At 42.6% G+C, this 22,117-nt stretch overlaps 1 protein-coding gene across 8 annotated transcripts in view; it reads right to left on the bottom strand.

Moving 5' to 3' along the window:
- Positions 1-575: 575 nt before the first annotated feature.
- The window catches only part of ACTR3B (actin related protein 3B), a 70,527-nt gene continuing 48,985 nt past the window's right edge, over positions 576-22,117 (bottom strand). For 5 of the 8 annotated variants that reach the window (XM_069461274.1, XM_069461271.1, XM_069461276.1 and 2 more), the window contains 5 exons: positions 19,323-19,496; positions 17,947-18,039; positions 3,551-3,676; positions 2,070-2,153; positions 576-1,495 (listed from right to left, as the gene is read on the bottom strand). In XM_069461274.1, coding sequence (XP_069317375.1) covers positions 1,400-1,495; positions 2,070-2,153; positions 3,551-3,676; positions 17,947-18,039; positions 19,323-19,496 — 573 coding nt within the window. In that variant the 3' untranslated portion in view covers positions 576-1,399. The remainder of the gene's footprint in view (positions 1,496-2,069; positions 2,154-3,550; positions 3,677-17,946; positions 18,040-19,322; positions 19,497-22,117) is intronic. The other 3 variants (XM_069461273.1, XM_069461279.1, XM_069461272.1) reach the window with 2 other exon arrangements.

Genomic DNA, 22,117 nt, shown 5'->3' with positions numbered 1-22,117 from the left:
TGCCATCCAAGGCTCGGTAGACTCAGATTTTACCATACTGACTTTATTCTTCCTAAACTTGTTTTCTAAACTCAAATAATAAAACCACATTTCTTTATGAAGGCAAATTTTCTGAAGATAAAACACAGAAGGAACTTAGAAGGAATATCATAAATAACAGTTTTAAAAGTAACGTAATTATAAAGATTATATCAAGAATGCAATAAACCTCAATCTATTATAATTTAGCAAATTACCTTTCAAGCCAGCAGTCTATACAGCAAATGCCAGAGTAGTTACTGAACGTTAAAGCCATGAATTCTGAATTTCTAGGAAGGGACACTGGAAATCATTAGGAATTTCCTCCCACTACACCCTGGCCCCCAAACCATCTCCACCATGGTTACCCACACTCACACTCCCAGACAGGGAGTGCTCACTGCAGGCAGGCAGTCCACATCATTCTAAGAAATTTCCTCCCACAAACTTGGTATTAGTCAAATCCTCCACTGATGTGAAACAAATTTCAATATTCTTTAAAAGAAGTACAGAGACAAGGGGGAAAACCAAAAGACCACCACACTATAGCAGAAAAGTATTTATAAAGATTCTAACAGCTTTTATTACAACGGTGCAAGGTGGTATTTTATCCAACACTCACCAACAACAAACCATCATCTTCTATAAAACAGTTCCAGAAAGTTCAAACAAAAAAACTAAAAGATACAGTATCTGTAATAATTCTCATACAATACTGTTTAATGTTCAAACTTCATGTCAACTCCCATAAAGTGTAATCATTTTCTAGCAAACATGTGGCAAAAAGGTCGCTGTTTTATTTTGTTCGCCTATAAACATATCAGAACATGCCTCACAATTAAAAACTTTTTATCACAGCACTCCATGACATCAGTATCTATTCGTGCTTAGAATCAACCAGTTGTACCAAATACCATAAAATACAAAATGATAGGAAATATAAACATTGATTTGTATTTCAAGTTTATAACATTTTATTTACAAAAATAGGCTGGGAGGAAAAGGGTTTACACCCATACATTCTTTTGGGGGGGACTATTTTGCGCCATTTTCTAATTTTTTTTTTCTCTAACAATTTTTAAAGTCACATTTGAATTCCTTCAGAATTGTATTTGTCAGCTAGAAGCTCTGAAGAGGAGGAGGGGAAATGGGGAGCAGGAGCGGGGCGCGAGGGCAGGGGGAGGGCTTACAACAGTCGGCACGTGAAGAGATGGCTTTTACTGAAAACTCGCGCGGTGCCGCATGCACGGGGCGACGCAAGCGCGCTGCTCGGGCACCAACACCGAACGCCGCTATTTACAGCAACCGCAGTCCTCTCTGGCTTCGGAAGGGCGCTTGTTCCCCAACGTGACGCCATCGAACAGTGATTTCAAGGCAGACACTAAGACATGACTCCAAAGACGGGGTTATGGCGGCAGATGCTGGGGCCATACTCCTCATAGTCCTTCTTAGTGTGACAGACCTGAAAGAACTCTGGCTGCAGGAGGCATCAGGTGGAAGGAAAAGATAAATATTTCAGAGAGAAAGTAAAATTAGATACATCCTAAGCAAATGAAAAACTCGCCTTATCTACACCTCCATTCTCCTTCTCCAGACCACTGTTGTAAGATTTCGACCTCTTTGACACACTAAACTACTAAAGTGGGGTTTATTTCATTTTTCAAATATTTATTTAGGCTCTATTTTCTTAGGACCAACTATGTGCTGGCCCTACATTAACAGTGTGAGTAGCTACAAGGAATTTGAGGAGGAAAAGTAATAATTATTTGGAAAAGTAATTAGAACTCACGACGAATGCAAGATTTTTTTTTAGATTATTTTTGGATTTCACTTGTCCATGTTATCTGTAACCCCTAGTTAGCAAGGATACTTTCAAATTAGTTGCACAATCTAATGATCATTAAAATACATTTTCTATCTTAAAGATTTAAGTGTCTGTTTAAAGTGACAATTAGAACACACACTACTTAACCTCTGTAGACAATATCTACTACCCAAACTCAACAGAGAACACAGAAATAAAAATACAGAACAATCTGAAAGGGACTTACAGTTGAGGCCAGCATGGAGCCGCCAAACCACACGGCATAGCGCTGCATGTGATGTGTTATTACCTGAACCTCCACGGGCTTGGGCTGGAAAATAAAGTAACGTATGTTTAGTCCAAGCATGCAAATAAAAAAAATTATAGATTTTACAAGATGCCTTCTGATTTTTTTCTGTCTGGGCAAATTTATGGGGTACATGGGAAATTTTTACGTGTATATAATGTGTAGCAATCAAGTCAGGGTATTTAGGGTATTTTAGTATAATCATCCTACTATGCTATCAAACAATGAATTTATTCCTTCTATCTTACTGTATGTTTGTACTTTTAATCCACTTCTCTCCATCCCTCTTCCACCCCCTGCACCCTTCCCAGTCTCTGTTATCTATTGTTGCTCTACCTTCATTGTGTTCAAATGGTTTAGCTTCCACATTTAAGAGAAAACGTGACATTTGTCTTTTTGTGCCTAGCTTATTTCACATAACATTTTGACCTCCAGTTCTATACATGTTGCTGCAAATGACAGGATTTCGTTCTTTTTTATGGCTGAGTAGTGTCCCATTAGGTATATACACCACCTTTTATCCACTCATCTGCTGATGGACACTTCAGCTGAGTCCATACCTTTGCTACTGTGAACAGTGCTGCAATAAACATGTGAGTGCAGGTATCCCTTTGATATACCGATTTCTTTTTCTGTGAGTAGATATCCAGTAGTGGGACCTCTGGATCAAAAGGTAATTCCATTTTTAGTTTTTTGAGAAATCTCCATACTGTTCTCCATAGTGGCTGTGCTAATTTACATTCCCACCAACAATGTATAAGAGGTTCCCTCTTGTCTGCATCCCTGCCAACATCTGTTACTTCTCTGTCTTTTTAGTAGCCATTCTGACTAGGATTACACGGTATCTCATTGTGGTTTTGCATTTGGGACTACCTGTCCCAAAATACTAAAAGAAACTGCACTTTTCCAACAGTTGGCTCCACTTGGACTCTCCCTTGCTCCTACTTCCTCTATCAAAGCCCACTCTTGGTTAAAAGCCCAAATAAAATCACCAGCTAGTTAAGAATTACTATCTTGGAGGAACACATTGTAACTCTCTGCTAATATTAGTCATTTTAGTTTAATGGGGACATTTCCAAAGGGCATTAAAGATCTTCACCGTAAATTAATCCCATCTCCTTGGGACACTGGTCATTACACTACATGCCTGATCTCTTACAACACAAAAGAAAATTACAGGCAAATGTGGGTCAGTGAGGGTATAAAACTGTTGTTGCTGCATCACTAGGTATATCAGTCTTAACCACATGCTTGGAATGAGTTCAGGCAACAAACCTCTTATAATTTCACAGTGTGGGTAAGAAAATGGTTCAAAGTTATTTTTATTTCATGCTACCCAAACAAGCTCCTTCAGCTCTGTGTTAGAAAGAGGGAGCCGAGTGAATCCCGGTGCATCAGCATGGAGAGGCCCCGTTTCCTACCTTTATTCTCCCACCGCTGAGCTCCTCGCTGAGTTTTAATCTGGCATCCACCACTCTTTTCAAATCTCTCTGCAGTCGACGTCCAAAATCCCTGAACATTGTTGAGCCCCCTGAAAGAACGACATTCTACAAGACACAAAGCAGAGGGTTGCCTTGGATGAAATTACCACCCACAATGTTCTAGTAATTGCCCAACCACAGAATTCCCACATGGCCCATCACTTGTGTGAATGACACACTAGCCCTATATGAAAAGATACTAATTGATAGAAAGTTAGCACAAAAGTGTAGATTGTATTTTTTTTTCCTGTGACAGGAAAAAACAGCTCTTCCTCCTGTTTTGGTCACAGCTGATCCTGCAGTGCCCAGAACCATGACTGGCAGATGGCAGGTCCCCCATAAATACTGCTCAGTGAATAAATGAATGAATGGACCTTGCAGGGCCGGTGCGGACACCCTGCTCACGCTGCCTCTGCGCCTCAGCACTATCCCCCCGCTGGCCAGAGCCAGGCTCCTCCATAAACCAACTTCGGCTGAAGGGGACTGTCTCTCCTCGTTATTTTCATAATACATATCCTCTCTTAGAGTCTTATAATAAAAAGTTAAGAACCCAAAATCCACTAATCTGCCAAATGTCAAACCAAATCTGATCACTGATTTAGAAAATCACAAAACAGATTTTCTCCCTTCCCCCTCAACTGAATCAATTCAATAAGAAAAATATATTTCATACAACTACTCTATTGGACTAAAATAAAACTGTAGCATTTTCTCCACACTAAATCTAAATAGATACTCTGTCATTTCAAACTCCCAGTGTGCCCCATACAATCATGTGTTTGCTCACACACTACCTCACATTATTCACTAGATATTTTCTGTCTGTATGTCTTGTTTTTTAATTCGTAAGGGCTTATTCGCCACTTAATTTATCATCGGTATCAACAGTAGCAACAACAACATGCTCAGCGTGCGCCAGTCACTACACTGATGGTCACTGTCCCACTGGAGCCTCACAACGTTATGAAGTCGGTATCGTTACCCCATTTTCAGATGAAAGTACTTAATGGTCAGAAGTTAAATAACCAGCCCAAAGCCACAGAGCTAGTACACTACGGACCTGCCTGACTTCAGAGCCGTGCTCAGGACCATGGCATTAAGAGAATATGATAAAAGAATAATATTTACTTAGTACTTAATATTAGTAATAACAATGTTTACTTAGTAAATATAGGTACACCTCATTTTATTGCACTTTTGCTTCACAGATACTGTGTTTTTTATAAATTGAGGCCAGGAGTGCTGGCTCATGCCTGTAATCCCAGCACTTTGGGAGGCTGAAGTGGGAGGATTGCTTGAGGCTAGGAGTTCAGGACTAGCCTGGGCAACACAGCAAGAACCTGTCTCTACAAAAAATGAAATAAAAAACTAGCCAGGTGTGGTGATGTGCACCCGCAGTCCTTGCAGTCCTGGGTGCTTGGGAGGCAGAGGTGAGGCCATCACTTGAGCCCAGGAGTTTGAGGCTGCAGTGATCTATGATCACACCATTGCACTCCAGCCTGGGTAACAAACTGAGACCCTTTCTCTTAAGAAAAAAAAAAAATTATTAACAAAGAATTTTAAAAAGGAAAAAAAAAAATTGAAAGTTTGTGGCAACCCTGTGTCAAATACTGGCACCATTTTTCCAACAGTATGTGCTTTGTGTCAATATTTTTCAGCAATAATGTATTTTTTATTTAAGGTATGTATATTGGGGTCTTTTAGACGCAATGCTATTACACACTCAACAAACTATAATATAGTATAAATATAACTTTTATATGTACTGGGAAACCAAAAAATTTGTGTGACTCACTTTACTGCAATATCCACTTTATTGGGCTGGTCTGGAACTCAACCCTCAATAGCTCCTGTAATGCCTGTAATAGTGTTTACCACATATCAAGCACTACGCTTTCTCCTTCATGCACATTATCTTACAATTCTCTGAGACAGTTACATTTATGACGCCCAATCTCACGCCTGAGGAAGTAGAGGCTCCGAGAGGCTCGGGAACCAGCAGCGCACCAGCATGAAGTTCGGAAGCGGCTCCATGGGTGTGAATCCCAGGCAGCTGGGCTCTGGAGCCGACGCTCTTAACCACGAGGATATAAAACAAAACTTCTCAAAACACTTTTTTTTTTTTTGGAGACAGAGTCTGACTCTGTTGCCCAGGCTAGAGTGTCGTGGCGTCAGCCTAGCTCACAGCAACCTCAAACTCCTGGGCTCAAGCAATCCTTCTGCCTCAGTCTCCCGAGTAGCTGGGACTACAGGCATGCGCCACCATGCCCAGCTAATTTTTGCTACATATTTTTAGTTGTCCATATAATTTCTTTCTATTTTTAGTAGAGACGGGGGTCTCACATTTACTCAGGCTGGTCTCGAACTCCTGAGCTCAAACGATCCCCCCACCTCGGCTTCCCAAAGTGCTAGGATTACAGGTGTGAGCCACCATGCCCGGCCTCAAAACACTTTTAACGAAAACTAAAAGTCAAGGTGATTCATTCTAAAAACAGTTAAATTTAGAAAACAAAGTGATTCCTTAGCACATAAAATGTGAACTATCAGTAAACTCTATGGTTTGTAGTTCTAGCCACCAGTAATCTTCTGGAAAGACATTTTCCTGATACCCAGTTATTCCCTTCTGCAAGTCCACTTAAAATTTGATTGGATCCAAATGTTTTCAAAGACTTGATACTCGAGGTAAGCATTTTAGCCAGAAAGTATCTGCTTCACTTGAACCAGCAAATTCTCAGACCACATTTGTTCAACTTTAAAAGTTTCATTAATTACAGATTCCTGTGTATGTCATATTATGCCAGAAAAACATACATATCCTAGTAAAAAAATAAATCTTGACCTAAACTAGAAAAACACCAAAAACCTAAATGTAGGAAAAGAGTTGGTATTGAAATAGACGTGGCATGGAGCATCAGACATCACTAAAAATAATGTTTTTGAAAAATTTTAATTACTTGGGTGTTCACAACATAATGCTAAGTTAATGTTTAATACACAACATACAAAACATAAATATAACATGATATATCTACCTATTGTTATTTCATGAAAATAGAAGGAAAAGACAGTCAAACTGATAACTGATAAACCCTGATTATGGAGGAATAACTTCTGCTTTCTTTATTAAAGTTTCTGGTACTTTTCAAATTTTCTAAATTCAACATGTATTTTAAATTAGAAATAATAACGTTTGCTCATCTGTAGAGTCTAAGTTTTCTACATCGAAATTATGTCTTTACAGTGCAGTCCCCGGACCACTCCTCCCCCTGCTAAATGGCTGAGTCCTTGTTTGTACTTTTCACATGGTGTGAAGGCACTATTTGTTTATCACGTGCACCGTATTTTGGGGTTTTCCGTTGCTGTTTTTGTCGTTGAGACAGGGTCTTGCTCTGTTGCCCAGGCCAGAGAACAGTGGCATCATCATAGCTCACTGCAGCCTCTAACTCCTGGGCTCAAACCATCCTCCTGCCTCAGCCTCCCAAGTAGCTGGGACTACAGGTACACACCACCATGCCTAGCTAATTTTTCTGTTTTTTGTAGAGACAGGGTCTTGCTATTACTCAGGCTGGTTTTGAACTCCTGGCCTCAAGTGATCCTCCTGCCCTGGCCTCCCAAAGTGCCAGGGTTACAGGCATGAGCCACTATGCCCAGCCAGGTTCACTATGTTGACTGGACTTTTCAGTAGCTCTCAACAACAACAACAGTATCTTATCTGGCCATATAAATGTATATTTCATGATATAAAATGAAAGTCTCAATTTTAAATTACCTCTGCAAATGGAAAGGTCTTGTCTTTATGCTGGTAAAAGAATGTCATAGCCATACCATTATAAACACTATGTATAACCTGTTATTCTCCTGAAATTTAAATCAGAAAGATTTAAAATAAAATCTATATTAACAGCAATTTTATTTCATTAATATCTAATATGGTATAAAAGACGACAAAAATTCCCATTCCTGTAATGTTAAGGGATATTTTGTGCTAAAGGGTCTTTATTCTTAACACAGCTGGACAGACACACAGTGCCACCTATCGGCCATCCTGCATAACCGCAGACGCAATGTAAAAGAACTCAGAGACAGTGCCCCTTCCTCTCTCCTCTGTTCAGATGCCCAGCGTCACTACAGGTTAAGATCACAACTCTGTTAGACACCCTGTTATTCCTATATTGTGTTCCTGAAAGGTTTTCCTTCCTTAGGTAGTAGAGTTTTCTGCTGTCAAACTGAACCCAGTGATTGCAATCCCAGCAAAGTCTAAACAAACCTTTGTCTAAATATGGGCTGTATGATACCCACCAGTATCCCGGAGGAAATCCAAGCAAATCTCCAGGGCTGGCTCTAAACAGCTGCCTGACTGTAGGGGCTGCAACGTCTAATGGCAAACTTCTCACCACAATCATCCGCGTCTCCTCTCCCTCGTGGTACCTCCTTTTTCCTTCAACCGCTGTCATCTGGCCTCTGCCCAGCTCCTCTCACGAGGCTACTCCCCTCCTCGTGGTGAATCCAACGGCTACTTCTCAACGCTAATGTGCGACCTCTCAGTGTCACTTCACAGGGCCAATGACAGCTGCCTTCCCTTGGCTTCCAGAGTTTTCTCTCTTTTCTCTTTTAGGCTACTCCTTCTTGGATTCTGTGACAGCTAATTTTAGGTGTCGACTTGGCCGGGTTATAGCACCCAGTGATTTAAGCAAACACTAAGCTAGGTGTTGCCGTAAGGATATTTGGTAGACATGGTTGACATAAGTAAAGGTCGCCCTTCATACATGGGTGGGCCTCATCCAATCAGCTGAGGCTTTAAGAGGAAAAACTGAGGTTTCCCAGGAAGGAATTCTGCCTCAAGACTGCAACGTCAGCTCCTGCCTGAGTTTCCAGCCAGCTCTACAAATTTTGGACTTAACCAGCCTGAAAGTAAGTCAATTCCTTAGAATACATCTTACAGACATAGATACACACATGCAGATGTAGAGCTAGAGGTACCCTATTGTCCTGTTCCTCTGAAGAACCCCATGACTGACACAATCTCTTTGGTCTCTTTTCTCTGCCTGTCCTTTAAAAACTGACCTTCCTGTGGGTTCTGCCTAAGGCCGTCTTGTCTTCTCACCAGTTACTCCCCTGCGGCCAGATCCATTTGCAGACCTTTTCTCTCTGTCTGCACACTGGTGTCCTTGAATCTCTTCATCTAGCTCAGATCTTCTTCCTAAGCTTCGGACCTATGAACACAACTCAACGGCCCTCCACACTAGAACTCACCTCCTGCCTCCTCAAATGGGCTCCCCTGCTCCTGTATCTGCTTAGTAAATGACATCCCCGTCCTCCTAGAAGTATAAACAAGAAACCTGAACACTTTCCTCCTGCCTTATCAAAATCTCATCTATACTCCAGAGCTGCAATCCCCAACCCCTGGGCCGCCAGCCGGTAAGGGTCCTTGGCCTGTCAGAGACTGCGCCGCAGGGCTCCGCCTCCCCCACCACCCTCTATCCATGCAAGAATTGTCCTCCATGAAACCTGGGGTGGGGCGGGGCGGCACAGCAGGAGGTGAGCAGCGAGCCAGTATTCACAGCCGCTCCCCATCCCTCACACACATCACCACCTGAGCTCCACCCCCCCCCCCACACTGGTCTGTGGGAAAACTGTCTTCCGTGAAACCAATCCCTGGTGCCAAAAAGGTTAGGGACCACTGCGAGCCTCTCTTATCTCTGTGCACCCATCGTCCTTCATCTGCCTCCTGCTGACACTTCCCACTGTGGGCGCGGTCCTGCCACACCCCCAGTACTGGAGCAGCCTTCTGACTGGCCTTCCTGGCTCCAAACTTTCCACCTCCAAGCCACGTCCTTTGGAGCAACCCAAAGCACTTTTCTAAAACCTAGGTCAGGTCACACCACAAGCCTGCATAAAATCCTCAATGCTCTCAGGATAAAATCAAACTCTGTGCAAGGTCTCTCCAGGTGGATATGTCCCGTCTGTCCTCAGAACCCCAGTCAGCACACGGTGGCTCACGCACACTCCCGTAGGCCCTGTGTAATCTGGCACCATGGACATCCCAGGCTTCGAGCTTACCGACCCTGTGTTCCAAAGTTAGGTCCAAGGATGCTCAGTTCCTTTCAGATCCACGACAGCCTTCAGGGCTCAGACTTAAGCTGTCCCACTGGGTAGCCATTAGCCACATACAGCTATTTAAACTGGCATCAATTAAAATTAAATACAATTTTAAATGCTATTCTTCAGTTGCACTCGTCAGGGCTGGGGGTGACACATGCGGCTGGGGGTGACACAGAGCAGGACACCTCCATCACGGCAGAACACCAAGGTGGGAGAGCACTGACCCCAGGAGCCCTGACACATGTTAGTTCCTCGGTGCCTGCGGAGGGGCCTGGCACTGTGCTGTCAGAGCAAAGGAATGTCTCGGCCACTCCGTCACTCTCTCACTGCAACAGGCTTCTAAAGTTCTCAACTGGGCAAGTCAATGTCCAGTTCTTAGTATCAGTCTGCCCTTCCCAGTGACACAAAAATCTTGCCATATTGGGATGAATTAGCAGGGCAGAGAGCATCAATTAAATTTAAGGGGGGTATGAGTGTGAATTGGGCTGAAAGAAAGAGCAGAGCTCTGGAACCTTCTCTGCCCACTACCCTGCCCAAACCAAGCAGCTACCATTTTATCTGTTCACATATTAGACTTCAGGATTTAATCTGAATAAAAGACCTATTTGAAAAAGGATGAAAAAACGAATGACATGTATCTTTTCTGATTTTTCCCTAATATTAATGATACTTGAACTTACTCAACCTTAAGAATAAAAGCTATACATAACTCATTTACCTTGCATTATGCTTCTCTGATTTAAAAGGCATTAACATAATTATAAGATATATACCCAATTCAAGCAATTTGTTACAGAAAAATCAATCCTTGTACCATATCAAGATGTACTCACAACTGCTTCACAAACACAGTAAATAGGAATTTTTAACAACTCCCAACCCATTGCCAAGGCAGATGTAAAGACATTTTCTTCTTGCCCCACCCTTTCTCCTGGACTGATTTCCCACTACCTTCCACACCTCAGGCTCCGGCCAGAATGTCTCAAACATGTCCCTGCTCTCCCCTCTGTGCTCACTGTCCTCCCTCCCACCCCCACTCCACGGGCCAGGCCCTCAGACTCAGCTCACATGGCAGCTTCTCACAGCCTGTCCTGCTCCCCTCTAATTAAGTGCAATCTGCCCCTTCTCTCAATTACCATAATTTGCATGATTCACTTTAATGACATTTAGCTTGTAGTGGTTCCCATTAGAGTTATTTCACTATTTTTAGCCTTTTTTATAAGCTCTTAAAGACAAGAACCATATCACGTACATACTTAAATCCTCTAATTTAACAACAATAGTGCCTTGTACCTAGTAGGCACTCAAGGTGCCTCATGAATAGCACTGAGAAACAGAGAGACATCCAGCTGCATGACAAAGCAACTCAGACTGGCTGCCCCCTCCAGTACAGCACGCAAGTTACCAAACACCAGCTAATCTGAGAGACAGCCAGTTGCTGACAGTGGTTCTCCATTCATGACGGTCACCTGGGAAGCTCTTCAAACTCCAGGGGCCCAGGCTCCACCCAGCCCGAGCCCAGTGACACCAGCATCTCCTCGGGAGGGTGAAGCCCACGGGCACTGAGGCTGAAGCTTGTCCCCTGCACACCTGTCATTCCTGGAGGCTGACCAGAGACAGCAGGTGTGTAAATACCCTCTTATCTACAAGCCAGACTGAAATAAAACTTAGGCAGCTGATGACTACTTTCATGAAGAAAAACTGTTTTGCTCTTTTAAGGATTCTAAATTTTTTTGTCAAACTCATAGAAGCAGAGCGTAGAACGGTGGTTACCAGGCTCTGGGGTGGGGGAGATGCTGATCAAAGGGTACAGACTTGCAGTTAGGAGGTGAACAGTTCTGGAGTTCTAATGTGTAACATGCTGACTACAATTAATAACAGTATTGTATAATGAAAATGTACGAAGAGTGTAGATCTTAAGTACTCTCACCACACGCATAAAAAAGTTAACTATATGAAGTGACGGGTGTGTTCATTAGCTTGATTGTGGTATTCCACAATGTTTATGTATATCAAATCATCATGTTTTATGCTTTAAATATATACAACTTTTACTTGTCGATTATACCTCAATAAAGCTGGGGGAAAAAAAGATTCTAGGTTTTCAAAGTCCTCTTTTATTGTCACCTTCTACTGTCTTCATGTTCTCTTTGTGTCTGTTAGCCTGAGTAACATGTTAAAGCAATGACCAGGAAGGTCTCAGATGTTTCTTTAGAGCCTAAGCACCTCCTACTTGCTTCATCTCAATAAATCCCACTAAGGTCACCGTGACTGTGAATCCAGAAAATGTAAAAAGCCTCGGCTCCACTGGTCTAGACGAGTCCCTTGAGGAGCAGGCAAGGCAGAGGGAGAGAGACACCTGCAGCCAAACAACAGATCTTCAGAGCACCAAGAAGCTTGCTCAAAACTCCTTCCCACTGGGTCTATGTGGATCCACTCTGGTTAATACGGCCACTGCAGCCACCCGAACGGGGCTGTGGAACGAGAGAGAGGGGGGCACAGGTAGCAGAGTTCAGGAATCGGCATCTCATTCCTGGAGAGAGGGCATCTCAACTGTCCACATAATGCATCAGGGTTCAGCAGGTGTGTTATTTCCCCTTTTTTAATCGTGAGTTTCTCTGGGCCTAGACCCTGTCTTCTCCTTCTTTCACGTGCACTGGCAAGAGTGGGCCCAGCAGGTAGGAAGCAAATCAGTAACAGAGAAAGGAATAATGAAGCAATAATGAGACTGAAGAGGAAGGACGCACTACCTGAAGCCGCCGGAATGCTTGGCTATCTAGAGAAAGACGACTGCATGTTCTACAGAAGTATTCATAGTATGTCTTCTAACCAGAAGAGTGTTTCAAAATTATTTTTAAAAACCCACAAACCTATATATCTGTGCATTTACTAACACAGAAATGGAAGCAGAAGGATGCTTTCTGGGACAAGCTCACTTCCCCAATCAGGAGGAGGAGTCAGAGAGGGGAGGCCAGAACACCAGGGCGTGCACTGAGCAGAGAAGGCCCTGACAGTGCGGCCTCGCAGCTCCAAGATGCTGCTTCCAGAAGGACTCGTCTTCCACGCCACACAGTCCACCTGGGAGAAGGGCTGACAGCTTCCAGAAACCGAGTCAGCAGAAGCACTGGCCCAACAGTGTGTGACCAGAGCCCACCAATAACTCCTCATGGTTGTTCCTAAATGCAGCACTGACTTGCTGATGAACTCACACAGGACACACCTTTACATACACAGCCTGGTGACAGCAAATCATTATCAGAGAATGATCTGCAAAGTATTAAAATGAGGCTTTCACAAGTAATTACTCAAATATCTACAACAGACTGTCTGTTTTTATAAATAAAGTTTTATAGGAACCCAGCCTCTCCTAGTCATTCACATACCGTCTTTGGCTGCTTTGGCAGAATCGAGCAAATGCAACACGGACCATATGGTCTGCAAAGCCAAAACGATTTACCATCTGGCCCTTTACAGAAAAAGTTGGCCAATTCCTGGCCAGATAGTACCATGGGGGGAAAAAGCACTATAACAGCTGTTCCCTGGCAGGCTAACACACATAAAAACAGACATTTTTAAGCCTCAATATTAAACTTCAATTTACTCATAAAGCCCCTTGCTTCGGGAAGAAGTCCCTTTCTTGGTGGCTGTGGCAGAGGCAGAGGTGCCCACCAAACATTCCATCACCCTCGCAGCCCTCCAGGGCCTGGGGTGAGGCTGGATACACCATGTCACCGGTGATGACCCAGGGGAGGAGAGTTGAAGTGACCTGCCAGCTGCCTCCTCCCCTGCCACGGAGACCAACGCGGTGATATGTGCCAAAAGGAGCAGCCAGAGATGTGACAGACCCCTTGCCAACCATAACGGATATGTACATGAGCAAAAGAATAAACCTTTGCTACTAAACACTGAGATTTCAGGGTTAACTTTCGCATAACATGCTCTGGCCTCCTCTGCCTGTATCTTAGGAAGGTGGCAGAAGGAGCAGTCTCGTTTGTCTCCCCTTCCCCTACAGGGAACAGAGCTTGGCTGCGTGACAATGGAGAAAACCTCGGGCAGCTCCACCCTGTTCATCCTCCCACCTCTCACCCTGCTTGAATTCTACATCACCTGCAAGGCTGCAGTAACACTGGAGCGTCCCACACAGAAACACTCACACGGCTGATGGAGCGAGGGATTTATTCAGCACAAACCTAATAGCCCGGGCCAAGCTAAAACCCTCCCAAAAGCCACGGAAAAGAAACTCATCATCCTAATGAAGTGGTCAGAGACAGGGAGTCTCCCTCTTTGGAGACTCATCTTCCCTAAACATTTTACAAAATTTTTAGTGTGATAAGGTGAAAAATGCATGAATTTTTAAAGAAGCGAAAATGGGCTCAAAATCCAACCCTGCCACTTAGCAACCATGTGGTCTTCCCTAGCACTCACCCTCTCAAAACGCAGTTTCCTGATCTGTAAATAAGGAAACTACCAACCTCAACAGACGGGTGTGAGGATTAAAAGACATAGGTTTTTGAAGCACCAATCACACAGGCCCCGCACACAGAAGCCTCACTGAACACAGAACAGCACTGCCTAGAACGTCGCCTCTCGGGGTCTCTCTCCATTTCGTCTGCGAAATGGGAATAGAAACAGTAGCTACACACAGGCCCATTGTGAGCAAAATGCTAACCCAGGTCTTTACACATAAATACTCAATAAGTTATAGCTTTTTATTATAATAAATGATTTTTTAAAAGTCTTTGATTAATGATTTCAAGTAAAATCGGTTTAGATGGAAGAACCTCAAGGTTGTTTCTGAACAATAAGGAGGTACCTAGAGAACAACGAGCCACAAAAAATCAAATCTGAAATTTCCTACCACTTAAATTACATTCGTAAATTTAATCATTTTTTCCTCTCTCTGTATAAAGTTGATAGAAACTGAGACTTTAAAAAAATATATTAGGAAATGCAAATAATTGGGTTAAATACTCTTATATTTGTTAAGTTACCTTTCTCGTGAGCCTCACTCAAACAGAATCCCTTCCAAGACCAAGTTTTCATTTTGGCTTCTTCATCCCATCATCCTGACCTTAGCTACTATGGATTCTGTTCTCGCTTCCTTTAGCTAAATGATCCACAGGAAACTTCTGACTCGCAAATCTATCAATGCCCAAGATAATTACTCTAACTACAGGCGAGTCAGTGGCCAACACCCCTTTACCACTTTTTAGTGTATACTCACTCTAAGAATGACTCTGAAGGGACATTTTTAACTAACTAGTATCTCACATCACCTAACGACACCAGGCAACACCAGTAGGGTCTGACCACTTTACAGCTGTCTGTGATATATCCTAGCGTGTCTAGTGAGGGTGACTAGGGGAAGAGCCCTAGAATCATGAGACAGGACAGTAGGCAGGGATTACCTATGTACACCTTTGAGGTGGCCACGGGACAGTCAACTGAAAATGTCTAGAAAGTAGATGGAAATTTGAGGCCGACCTCTAGAGAGTGGTGAGGGGGGAGATACACTCAGGATGAAGTAACCTTATCTTAGCCTCCTCTACATAAGACATCATTATTCCCAGCCCCCAAACTCATTTTTTGTTTCTCCTCCTTTATAAGCTATATCCCCTCCCAACTTTCAATCCTTCTTCTGATGACTCTTTTCTAGGTTTAGATAACAAACCCCAGACACAGACACGGCCTCACGTGATGAACCGCACCCCTACATCCAACACAATGCACTCTATGTGACTCAGTGTTCCTACAGGGGTCACATACTGTCCTCGTGTACTTGTCTTGTCTCACTAGTTTATGAAGCTTCCTTGAGTTCAGCGTTAGCACATCTAGTCCCGTGTTACTTAATAATTTAGTAATTCGAAGACTGAAAATGGTATCACAGTGAAATTACTAGTCAGACAGAAAGAAAGGGCTCCCTACGTGGGAGTGGGGTGGGGGCAGGCAGACAAGAGGCCAATTCTTTCAAGTGACCTTGGACAAGTAGCAAAGACAGTCTTATCTTTTCTAAGCAATACAATCATTGTGTTGGTTTATTCAATCTTATCTTTTCAAATCTATGAGGTTAAGGAATTTGTCTTATGATAGGAGATAAAACAGGACCAAAAAAATTTAAGGCAAATTTGCTTCATTTCACCCAGATGCCTCTAATTTTTGCCACCTTTTCCCATCTCTGGGGCTCAGTGCCTTCATCTGTTGAATAAGGGGCTCAATCTACATGATCTCCAAGGCCATTTCTACTGCAAAAATTGAGAGAAGTGAACTAAACTGTCCAATGAGAAAACTCACCCCATCATGAGCAATCTGTAACTGTTGGCAGAGTTTCACTTCTCTTATGATGAAATTAAGACCAAACAACCAGGCACAGTGGCTCACGCCCATAATCCCAGTCCTTTGGGAGGCTGAGGCAGGAGGATTGCTTGAGGCCAGGAGTTTAAGACCAGCCTGGCCAACATAGTGAGACCCCTATCTCTACAAAAAATAAGAAATATTAGCCAGGCATGGTGGTGCACATCTGTAGTCCCTGCTACTCAGGAGGATGAGGCAGGAGGATCCCTTGAGCCCATGGAGTTTGAGGCTGTAGTCAGCTATGATTGTACCACTGCATTCCAGCCTGGGCGACAGAACAAGACCCTGTCTCAAAAAACAAAAAAAAGAAATTAAGACTAAACAATGTACACCTGTTGCTTGCCTTCATTGGTAAGAAGATATAGCTAATATTAGGTGGGATTTAAGAAATGGGAAGGATAAGAGACTGTTTCACTTAAATTTCATACTGCAGTCTGTCTTTAGTTTCCCTTCTTGGTACTTCTTATTAGTGGAGAGGTTTAATTAAAGATATGCAACAAATAAAAACAATAGTATAATTTGTTTTCAATCAATTTGTCTAAACTGGAAAATATTTTCTAATTATAAAACTAATATTCATTGACTATAAAATTTCACACAATTTATTTTTTTTAACGTCTTTCTTTTTTTTTTAGACACGGGGTCTTGCTCTTTTGTCCAGGCTAGAGTACAGTGGCCCAGTCGTAGCTCATTGTAACCTGGCTCAAGTGATCCTCCCACCTCAGCCTCCTGAGTAGCTGGAACTACAGGCATGCACCACCATACCCAGCTAATTTTTTTTTATAATTTTTTGTAGAGACAGGATCTCACTATGTTGCTGGTCTTGAACTCCTGGTCTCATGCAATCCTCCTGCCTCAGCCTCCCAAAGTGCTGGGATTTCAGGTGTGGGTTGCTGCACATGACCCTCAGACAATTTTAAATCACAAAATGGAGAAAGTAAAAGTTATCCATCATCCCATCCCCAAAGATATTTTATTTACTTTAAGAGTTTAGTATATGTTATTCAAAAAATATGCAAATTATTTTTATATAGAATGAAATATGTTATATGTAAATTTTACAAGTTGCTTTTTTCACTTCACAATATGTACTATAGATATCTTTTCATTTGAATTTACATTGATTTACCTTGTTCTTTTTAAAGGCTATATGGTATTCCACCATACAGATGTTTACTGAGTCCTCTTTGTTGAGCCTGATTCCTCTTTAAAATTTAGCTACCTAAGTTTGAATAAGGTAAGATAAAGTCATGAGGCTGAGAGCTGACAGCATGACTCACTCAAGCAAAGGTTAATCAAAGATGAAGGAAGACTAACTAATCATCACTTTCTCCTCTCAGTATTTGGCTATAAGCAGTCTTTCTTTTTATTCAGTAGTTACATGGACCAGATTTTTCTCATTCCAAGTTTCAAAATTCCAAGCAGTCAAAGACTTTTGATATTAAAATTACATGTGCATATTCTATTTGATTGTTCTGTTTAGGCTCTAATTCCTATCTGACAATAAACACCATATCAACACTGAACCTAAGTATGCATGAAACAAGACCTATGGAATTCACAGAAAGCTTCAGGGGCATCACTTTTATTTTTCAATCAATACACATGGTAAAATTGTCCAACTTAAAATGCAGCTTGCTAGATAAGAATAAAAGATATTTACAATATTTAAATTAAAAAATTCTAGTTAACTGAGTCATATTTCCAAACATTTAAGTCATCACCTCTCCCAGTAAAATATTTTACTACTATACTGCCTTTAATGCTATAAAACAAGAAGTGAAATAGGAATGTCTGCATATTGATATTAATAACCTATTCTAAGAATTATGGGTCTTTAATTTTGGAATGAAATCAAAGTACCTTACCCAAGCAGCTTATACCTTATACAGCGGACGACGCACATCGATGGGACAATTCTGTATTACTTCATCAACAACATCTGAGATAGATTCCATAAAGTCCGGGTTGGCAAACTAAATTGTATATAAATATAAAAGAAACATTACACATTTCTCTCAAATAGAACAAAACTCTTTTTAAAAAGTCACTTTAACAAATACACAATTTACTATAACTTAAAACACTTCACATTGGAATTAAGAATGTATCAAATAAATCCCAAGTGACCATGTGTGCAGGGAGTGGTGAGGACATATTTCTCAAGAGGTGAAAAGCGTGGGGTTTAATGAAGGAAAATATCCAACAGTAGCAAAGACCAGCCTCACATCATGAATACACAGTGACTCACGCTAATAAGAGAAAGTAAAACGCATGTGCACAATCTATGTAATGTGCAGTGAGAAACACACATATATATCATTTGTGAATATTAAGAAAAAATTAGCCTGGATGTAAGTGGAAAAAAACATGTTCAATGAAAGATTAATTAAACCTGGTCTAGATGATACGGGGAGGGGTGGTTTATTTGATGGTGGTGGCTTTAAAACAAAACAATCCACATGATAATACTGTTGACTAGACAGCCTTCATTTCAATTCCATAAGTTAAATAAGCTAAAGTATAAATAATTCAACTCAAATACATTTGAAATATATTTTAAAAATCAAGGAAAGCTTTAATGCACAGTAATCTCAGAGGAAGAAGACTAACCTACCTACTGACTTAGGCAGGAAAATATACCAAAACACATAAAATGTATTATATGTAAACCTTACAATGTTGCCTCTTAATTACTGCTCTCTGCAAAAGTATTAATTCATTGTGACTACCAGGTTATGTAATTCATAAACCTGTCTAAATAATAGCAATGCTGGCCCTCGCACAGAAGCTTTACCTAACTTGCAGCAGGGAGCACAGCAGGACCAACCGCCAGGGTTGAAGCTGGGAATTAGAGAGGACAATCACAAAACATGGAAAGGTTATATATCGCCCCACTTTTGTGCAGAGGTGACCTACAGACAGTCTTTTGAGATTAACTTGTATTATTAGCATATGCCCTGTCCCACTCCTTTGAGATTACTTTCAATTCTGTTATCTTCCATTGTCCCTAAAACTTCTTCCTAACCACTTGTGGTATATAATCCATCCCTATTAAAGCAGATAACCAAGTCTATGGGGAGGAAACCAGCAGACAAATTGCACAGGGGACCATCCCAGTCCGCAGAGAGATCACTGAAAGACGCCAGTGCGCTCACTGGACCTTCACTGAGAACTGCTCTCTATGCCCACTGGGTGGCAGTATCACTCCACATATGCACACACAAATTTCAACACACTCAAAACAGAAATCTCTTACCTCTGGGTGAAAGAATATTTCAGGTCCCAGGAACCTTTCGTAACCAACATCTATAATGAACTTCTTCTGGTTGATCGCATTGATACCCGTATACTGTTTGATCCACTTCCGGGGATCCACGTCATACTTAGCAAACTCCTTGACTATATCAGGGCAAATGTAACAGTATTTCTCCTGCATACACACACAAAGACGTCGCCAGGCATTAACAGCTGCCCAGTGTCTCTGCCCTCTGACAAATAACCAGGAGCCCCGTGCATTAAACACAACCCCAAAATCAATATGCCCAGTCCATTACGCCAGTGTGGATGTGCTATCAAGCCTCATATTCTATTGTCTTCATATGAGACATGACTACACTTGGACTTTGGACAGGTAAGTCTGCTTTCTCTGCAATTCAGCAATTGATCTCAGCTTTGGTCTATCAAATTTTGTTGCCGTATTATCTGAAATAATGTCTACAGATGTCCACAAAGTATTGATATCTTGTTTCCGCCTGGTCCTTCCTTGTTCTTCTCAGGTTCCAAATGTGGTGCCTGCCCTGCTTGCTGTTGTCCACCTCTGGACCACAGAGGTACATCTATGCTGTAGTCTCACTTACTGAATGGGTACAGTCTACACCCCAGTGCCTTACTGCAATGACTTCTCTGGGTGTCAGCACGTGGCAGGGCAAGTATAATATCTGGACACTAAATGAGTGGTCACTATCAACCTGTTGGTCATTAACCTGGGGTGGACTCTGACACAGCACTGTATTATAAGTTACATAAAACTGGCTCCACTGGTTTGCCTAGAGATAGTACACCCTGTTGATGGGGTACTCTAAGTCACTCAGTCAACACATGTTTATTGTCTAGGCACTTGGGATACACAAGTGAACGAAGCACACAGATCCCTGCCAAGATTATGCTCTAGCTGAGAGTCAGGCAGTAAGCAACTAAAATAAGTAAGTAAATAACATGATATGTTATAAGGTAACAAGTACCATGGAAAAAGGAAAGGCAAAATCAGGCAGGAGGACTGGAGTTGCCAGTATGTTGCCGCTGCAAGAAAACTTGCTGATGGTTTCCACCCGGCACCAGCAAACAGCCTGGGGTGTGCAGTGTTTCCTGCGTATCTGGTGATACTGATGTTCTTGGGGACCTTTGTGCTGATCATCTATCCTTAGGGCTACCCTCCGCAAAGCAGCAGGTGACACCTGGGTACTAGCTTCGGAGCTCGGCACGTGGCACAGCATCACCACCCAGCGGGTGCTCACTACACATTCCAGAAGGAATGGCCCTCAAGGACCTCCAAAGATGTTCTCGTGATATTAAGTTCAAAGATTCTTAGAATTCCTGAAACATGTCCTAATCCGATCTTATGGGTACCTTTGGTATACTCTAGCATATAAGACTGACAGGCAAAAGTGGCTACGTAACCCTGTAACCACTGCTGGTTACAGATGAGAGAGTAGGGCAGTTCATGCAACTTTAAATTTACCAAGACTGGAGACAAAAACCTTCAGCTGTCCTCAGAGGCCTGGTCAGTGTCCTAGGGTGTCTCAACTCACTTAACTCGCAGCATGAAACGCTTCCGCAGAGGTGGGTGCAGAGTAGCAGTGCTGGTCTTAAGGTTCTGGATTCATGCTATGAGGGGGGCGCGTGTGCACATTACACACCCCTCAGGCCTCCTCGTGACCACAAGAGGTCACGGCAACAACAGGGGACAGGGGAACTCTAAGCCACTCCTTCCAGGATCTCCTTCTTTAAAGAAAGAAGTGAGGTGAGAACTAACAGGGCCACCCCAGGCAACAGGGCCAGGGTAGCTGGTTTGGAGACCACAAAAGGAGGCTCTGTCACTCCCGACCTTCGCAGCTGAGGGATACACAGGCAGAAGGGGAGCGCGCCCCTCAGACCTCAGGGTCAGAACTGGAACCAGCCAGCCAGTAAAGTCAATGCCCAGCGTGAACCCCGTGAGTCGTGCCGCTCAGGAATCCTGACTGAAAAAGGGAAGACTTGGACTCACCAAAGGGATCCCTGGACATTAGTGACAAGATGTTTGATTCTGGTTTACATTTTTAACAGATTTGGGGTAGCAAGCAAGCTTACATCAAATATCCAAAATTTTCTTCCAGTCAAGAAGGGCAAAGGAGAAGGGAAAACCTTGGGAAATATTTTAGTCTAAAAAAACCCAGTCTCATGACACCTCTGAAAACTGTCCCCTAGAGGGAAGGAACCAACTCTGCCCGACGTCACCATTTGGGCACTGAGAGCCCCCATCCCTGGAACCTCTAGTCCCAGGTAAAGCAGGACAGGTGGAATCCTACCCGCAGAGCCTGCCCCACACCAGTGCCTCCTGTCCTAAAAATACCTCTGTTTTTACCAAGTGTCACACAAAACTTGGGAATCCTCTCTTGGAGCTTCCTTTCCTTTAGCCAGCCTCAGTTATGAGGTGCTCAGAAGGGAGGAAAGCAGAAAGGAGAAGGGGGTCTCACCAGCCCCCCACTGCCCTACACTCAAAAGTGGTGTGGTGTGGGAAGGACATGCTCAAGCCCACCTGTCATACCCCACACTTAAACTCTCCTCCAAAAACAAAATCCTTCCCTCTTCCTCTATATAATTATCATCCTTAAATTACTAAGAATTTCTTGCATTTTGACTAAAAAAAAAAATTCCCTGGTTTTGGAACCTGAAAAGAAAAATTCCTTTAAATAGGGCAGGTCGAATGCCATGGACAGGGTAAGCTAAACTGATGGATCATGACAACTAGACATTTTAAATAAGAACCAATAAACCATTTGTCTTCCAATCTTA

This window comes from Eulemur rufifrons, chromosome 29 (assembly GCF_041146395.1).
Source record: "Eulemur rufifrons isolate Redbay chromosome 29, OSU_ERuf_1, whole genome shotgun sequence".
NCBI lineage: Eukaryota > Metazoa > Chordata > Mammalia > Primates > Lemuridae > Eulemur > Eulemur rufifrons.
The sequence above is the reverse complement of the archived record's forward strand: the minus strand, read 5'-3'. Positions and strand labels throughout refer to the sequence as shown.